This window comes from Brachycentrus maculatus, unplaced genomic scaffold (assembly GCF_059751285.1).
Source record: "Brachycentrus maculatus isolate JH-2025_06_01 unplaced genomic scaffold, ASM5975128v1 h1tg001607l, whole genome shotgun sequence".
Taxonomy (NCBI): Eukaryota; Metazoa; Arthropoda; class Insecta; order Trichoptera; family Brachycentridae; genus Brachycentrus; species Brachycentrus maculatus.
Window position 1 is genome coordinate 13,776 of NW_028282229.1, and position 6,919 is coordinate 20,694.

Below are 6,919 nucleotides of genomic sequence, written 5' to 3' on the forward strand. Positions count from 1 at the left end.
TCGGGAATCCTCGAAGAATATGCAGCCAATAATCAGGTCGAGGACAGAAAGGATGTCTTCTTCTATCAAGCAGATGACGACCACTACATCCCCAGATCCATCCTTATTGATCTCGAGCCCAGAGTCATCAATACCATTCAGAATGGACCTTACGCGCATTTATATAATCCTGAAAATATCTTTATTTCGAAGGAAGGCAACGGCGCGGGTAATAATTGGGGGAGTGGCTACTCGCAGGCTTAAAAGGTGCAATAAGAAATTATAGACATGATCGAGAGGGAAGCAGACGGGTCAGATTCTCTAGAAGGCTTTTTAGTCTTGCATTCGATCGCAGGAGGCACAGGTAGCGGAATGGGTAGCTTTCTGCTGGAGAAATTTAACGAGAAGTTCCCCAAGAAGATCATCTCGACGTACTCTGTATTTCCAACCATGCAGCAAGATGTCTCGGATGTAGTGGTGCAGCCCTACAATTCCATACTCACACTCAAAAGATTGGTTTAAAACTCAGATTCAGTGGTGGTCTTAGATAATACAGCCCTCAACCGAATAGCAGTCGACAGGCTCAAGATCTCCAACCCCAAAGTGAGTCAATTAAACTCTTTGGTCTCCACAGTTATGGCAGCTTCCACTACAACCCTGCGCTACCCGAGTTATATGAACAACGATATGGTCGGCTTATTGGCCTCGCTAATTCCAACCCCTCGATGCCACTTCTTGATGACCGGGTACACCCCGTTGACAGTCGACAGGCAAATCTCCAGCATTCGCAAGACCACAGTGCTGGATGTAATAAGGAGGTTGCTGCAGAGCAAAAACATTATGGTGAGCGCTCCGACTCGCCAAGGAAAATACATGTCTATTCTCAATATTATCCAGGGCGACGTGGATGCAACTCAAATTCACAAGTCCCTGCAGAGAACTCGCTAGAACAAAATGGCGAACTTCATTGACTGGGGGCCAGCCTCGATACAGGTTGCTCTGAGCAAGAAGAGCCCTTATGTGGAGACCTCCCACAAAGTTAGCGGACTGATGATGGCAAACAACACGAGCATCTACCACGTACATTATTGTCATAGTATAGTTATTCAAGAGAATACTTGATCAATATAAAGTCCTGTACCGTAAGAGTGCTTTCCTATCCAATTATAAGAAATAATCGGTTTTCGGGGACAACTTGGATGATTTTGAGCAGAGTGCAGAAACAGTGCAAGAACTAATCGACGAATCCCAACCCCAACCCCAACCCCAACCCCAACCCCAACCCCAACCCCAACCCCAACCCCAACCCCGATCGTCAATACAAGAAGAGTTCTATTCAATATTAAATATTCATCTATGGATTAACACTCGCACTCAATATTTAACATTAATTAATATTAAACAATTAATAATCAATACTATCAATAGAATTGGGGATCAGTGCCGATTCATGAGTGAGAATGCAGATCTTTGGTGAGTCTGGAATCGGCTGTTCAAGTTATGATCACTGATGATTTTGTAAAGGCTTGGACTAAAACGAGCTTAGTTTTTCTTCAAAATGTTGATAATTTTGCCGGCCTGATGCTTAAACTCTTAATAATCTTTATGGATATCCATTTACTTCAGCATGGTGCTGCAGCAGGATACCATAATTTCCAAAAGGTCATTCAGAAGCCGCACGTGATCTAAAATTGGTTCTTCCACGGTGTTCAGGTAGTAGAGTTCGTCTGACATATTCATGCTCTTCCATATTTTTCTGTCAATTGTCTCCAGGATGTGGCTGTAACTGATTTACAACTAGCCGATACGGTACAGCTTGTCAATTGTGTCCTCCATGGCTGCTAGGAAATGCTCGTACTTCAGGATCCCAATTTATTTGTTCAAGTAGCAGCGAAGCAGGATCATGATGAATCTCTCAGAGATTAAGGAATCAAAATGCTCATGAATTAATTCCAGGCAGTTCGAAGTCGAGGAAAAGACTGTGCGCTTGATCAACCGAACAAGTCGTTCAGTCTTCGGCTAACCTTCAACATTTGTATTGAGCTCTGGCCCTAAATTGCTATCGACTTCTTTGCTTATCTGAGTCAGCCCACTCTTGGTTTAGATGAGTGTCTGTTCAATCAGCGTGGATACCGAGATTTCAGATATTGACATTTCGTAAGTATTCTTGGGGGAGTTCGCGCATTGGCCCACGTATCGACTGCTATGCTCTGCGGAGTGGAGGTGTGGAGAGGAGAGGATTGAGGAAGATTAAATGAACGCTTGGCAGAATGAGGTAAACCTGCTCTTGGCTGGCTAATTGAAGAGCACTCCACTATTTCTTTGCTGTTCGATGAGTTTGTCAGCAATTTAGGGATCAGCATATATTGTCGACACGAGCTTGAGCATCGAGAGCAAATGCTGCTTCTACAGGAGTCCCATTTTATTGAGAGTTGTAGTGCGGCTTTTAGAATCGGAGTTGCGACTGAAGCCAGTGAGGAACTACCCTAATTGTTACGTGATGAGATGAGAATTGATGACTATCTCACTAATTTTCAGCTTTATAAACTAGCTTCGGGTTGTCGATAAGAGTGCATTCAAAACATTGCAGGCCCATGCTCTCGTCGACAGCCTCTTTGTGTAGTCTGCTTTCTATGGGCTTTTCTTGAGTATCCTTTAGGCGTACGCAATCATTGCGATGCTCACATTTTTCGATCGAGAGCGATCCTGCTGCTCATAGAGAGCCATATTCAAGGCTGCTTGGTACAGGTGGCTGGAGACTGAGATGCAAGTTAGTGGATGCTCAGAAATGGTGCCCATCTCAATCGCCGTAGTGATGGTGTCAAAGTTAGGCAGACTGATTGTATTGAGCAACAGAGATTACTCGATGATTTGTTCATCCATCGGAGTCCTTTGCTGCTGGCGGCTGGGGATCTTCGGTGTCCAAGAGGAAATTAGCTCCTCGGAGTATTACTCTACTACTTTTTCCATTAGTCTGATAGATTATGCATGCTCATCATGAGACTACCGAAGCAGATCTTTTGATAGCTATTAAGATGCGGTCGCAACCCAGGCTATATTATGCTTATCGCCATCTCTTAGTCTTATAGGTACTTTTTGCCGCTCCGACTGCTATTCGAAATAGAGCTCCTATTCAGCGAAACAGTCTGAGCTGCTTCTGATTGCTGCGGGTTCTCCCTTTCAAAGTCCGCATACATTTACAATGAGTAAATGAACAACATATAGAGTTCATGATAATTCCTTATAACATCCAGGAATTCTAAAAGACCCCGCATTATCTGACTCGATTTCATGACAATTCGATACTGTTCACTTGTGAGATATGTTTTGCTGCAGAGCAGTAGCTATAGACAATTGTAGTATCTTTCAGCTGTGGAGATATCGAAAGGCAGCTTGGTCTGGAGAGGGGAAGGTGATGATTTTTAGCGAAGTTTTTTATAGTTCAGGATAACTAGCCTCTTGTCCAATAGGGTAGGCAAGAAATCCTGTATCAGTTACGCCAATTAATTCCGATTGCCCTCTTGAACTTGCAATGCGCTCAGGCATTCGCAAAAATTGGTCAGTAAAGTTTATAGATGAGCATACGTCTCAGTTGTCGATGCCTCTGATGATGTCTATGATGATGTCTGCAGATTTAAATTTATTTCCGTTAAAAGAACTTTGATTTTTTATGATATGGCAATTAAGAGTTTGCGAATTGTAATCAGCTCCTCCTTCGAGCAGCCAACAGTTCTGTTGATGCCTTCTGCTCTTTATGTGACCAGACTTTGAGCAAACCTCGAAAAGGCCAATATTTCGCGGAGAGAGATCGGCTTTGAAGCAGATAACCTTTAGTTGACGGTCGTGATCAGAGTGGTGGTCTTCTCGGCAGGCGATTAATCAAGTAGGAGCATCAATAAATTGAATATCTCCCCATATAAAAGCTGCTCAGATTGCTTTTTGAGCAGATTCGCCAGATGACTCACTAAACTTTCCTTGGGGGAATTGTGCTCCTTCATAAAATCATCGATGAAGAAGGCTTTGTAGATTGCAAAGTTAACAATCGTCGATGCTTTTTTGCAGTTCAAGATCATTACACTCAAAATGTCGAGTGCGCATTTTATTGTTTGCTCGCGGAGCCCTCGTTCTTACTCTAGAGATTATTGGTTATGGGCATCAATCAGGGAGTTCGGCTGGGGAGTATATGATAAAATTAAATAGCTGAGAGCGCCCGGGAAAGTAACGATCATATTGTTTGATATCTCGATATTACTGCGATGGGTGTTCTCACTATTAAATGATTTCTCGTCGAATATGCCCAATTATCTTTTCTCCCCTTTGAAAATCGAAAAGAACCTTTGAAACTTGTCGGATACATAGTTTTGATCCTCGAATTTGAGGAATAGTTAGAATGTCGTTTGTAAGAGGATCAATGCACTTCGTACTTTGGAATACTGCCCGCTTTTAAATAAGCAGTTGAAGTATTAATTCGAGATCGGATGCTCCTCGATTTTCAGAGTCCATTTAATGTAGTTGAGCAATTCGTCATCCTTACTCATGAATTTTCGTATTTCTCGTTCTACTTCCTTGCTCTTCCTCCGCGCTTACTTGGTTTCAGCTAAGGCCATCGAGCCCCTGGGTGGATTTTTATCAATTCTGGTAAGTATCTTTTTCAGGGCAACAGTCATGACGTCGGCAAAATACTCAAACTTCGGTATCTCCCAGTTGAGAGATAGTTAATGCATCAACGGTATGCATAAGTTGGCTGCCCACTCAGAATTGTGGAACTAGTTATCATACAAACTTATAATATGCTCACTGAACTTTGCGATGGCTGTTTCAGTCCTGATGTAGATTGAAAGTATCTATTTCATCATGGCATAGTTAATTAGCCTGGAAGAATTGCTATTTTATCGAGCAACGCATTATAAGACAGTAAAACAGGCGTTGGCTATTTGCGAACTAGCGCCTGTCGGAGTCTTTTCAGATAGTAGAGAGTTTATAAAATTTGTAAAGCTTGCAAATTAGCCGCTTCTCTTCAAATCACTTTGGGAGTCGAAAGAGATGTTTTTTTCGATATTGTTTTTGAGATATTTAAGCCCAATTTCATATATGAACTCATTGAGCTGGAAACCACGTGAACTTTAAAGTTGATAATGCGAATTGTAAGATTGATGCATGTTGTAGATATTTTCGATAAGCAGAGGTTTGTCAGTACCAAGTTTCAGGAGGAGCTAATGGGCTGTGTTTGGCAACTAGTATGAGTATTTAGCTGGGGAGTGCTGGGAGGGAGAGGGCTACGAGTTGGAGAGCACATAGTGGAGGACAAGCTCATTGAACAAATGGGATGAGTCGTAGTTGGGCAACCCTAAAACTATTTGAGCAAAATCGTTAAACACATACTCGGTTTCCCGGAAGCCCTTCTTTTTGGAGCAAGCGCATATCATGAACCGCAGCAGCTTGCCGATTAATTCCTAAATCTCTGAGCTTTGGTAATTGATTGTGTTGCTAAACTTCTTCGAGGAGAGCACAGCCTGTGCGTGTATAGCCACATAATTATATATTGCCTCATACTCGAAGGGGTTCATCCAGAACTACAGTGGGTCTTCTTCAATAATAGAGCATACCAGGCCATACAGCATTTCATGAAGGTCGAGGTTGTTTTGCAGGTTCTACTTATTGATAAATTAAGAAATCAGGCACTTTGCGAATTAAAGCCACTGCTTGCCATAAATTGGGTAGTACTAAGCATTCCGGATTTGGGGTAAGTCTTCGAATCTTATGTTGAGTAGCCATTTGAAAGGCGTTAGATGGAAGTTTTTGCAACTTTATAATGCCTTGATATGTTTTTAATCATTGTTCCACGTTCTATAATCGAAGGTTCCTTTGAGTAGAATACTATTTAGGAGCTTGATAATTTCGGATCTCTCGCGATCGGTTAAGAAATCGAAGCTGCCATCGAAAATTTGCAGAAGCATAATTACTATCTATTTTGTGAATATTTTATGCTTTCCCGGCTCACTGTTTCCTTTGGAGTCAGCCAGCAGCGCATTCTCCCGATAAAACAGGCTTTTTATCGCCAGCAGGATATAAACTCGAACCTCTGAAACATGATGCACTCTATTCTCTGCCAGATCATTTTATCGAATCGTCCTTTTTTAAAAATCCAGTATATTTCGAAATGCGATCACTAGATTCCTGAAAATACTGCTATTCCCCTCCGATAGTTATTTAAGGACTGCTTTTGAGGCCTTGCGAATGGCCTAGTTAATGTATTGACAGTGCAAGATTGTTAAGACTTAGAGTTCTGAGATGATGCTTCTAAATAACGGTGAGTTGCGCTGGATTAATGCCATGACTTCGCCAGTGCGTGGGTTCTTTGATATGCTGATGAGTTGGCTTTGATAGGTCTTGAAGAAGAGCTATGATAGTTTCCCGTTTTCCAAATATGTATCAGCGTTTTAAAGAGTGTGCGTTTCCAGCAGATACACGGCAAACTGTAATGAGCAGAACGGATAGGATTTCATGAAGAGCACAATAATTTATCTCCAAAGAAGCAGAAAGAATTTAGAGCTCTATTGATCGTCTTTACGTAGGGCCTTTAGCAAATGCATGATTTATTGCACGATTTTTTCTTCAAGGACCTCGTTGTTTAGAGGGAAGATATGTAAGAAATTCTCGTTTATGGCTGCAATTTGCTCTTTATCGAGTTCACGCTTCTGGGCGAAAGATTCATGGATCTATGTGAATACACTCAGATTCTGATTCACTTTGGGATTGATCCCACTTACATTCGAGTTTGCGTTCATGGAATGACTCATCCTGGAATTCGTATTTAAGTTAAATTTAGAACTTTGAGTTTGTGCGCTTGGATCAGCATTATTCTGGTTTTGATTAAACTTTCCCGGAAATGTTGAATCGGCAGGTATTGCTGGAGGGTTGAACACAGGGGAATTAAAAC

The 6,919-nt window shown here is 41.9% G+C and overlaps 1 protein-coding gene across 1 annotated transcript; it reads left to right on the forward strand.

Moving 5' to 3' along the window:
• Positions 1 to 501: 501 nt before the first annotated feature.
• Positions 502 to 1,038, forward strand: LOC148298776 (tubulin gamma chain-like). Its single transcript, XM_088276648.1, has one exon. It carries the CDS (start codon positions 616 to 618, stop codon positions 925 to 927), a length of 312 nt encoding a protein of 103 aa, XP_088132774.1. The 5' UTR covers positions 502 to 615; the 3' UTR covers positions 928 to 1,038.
• The last annotated feature ends 5,881 nt before the right edge of the window (positions 1,039 to 6,919 follow it).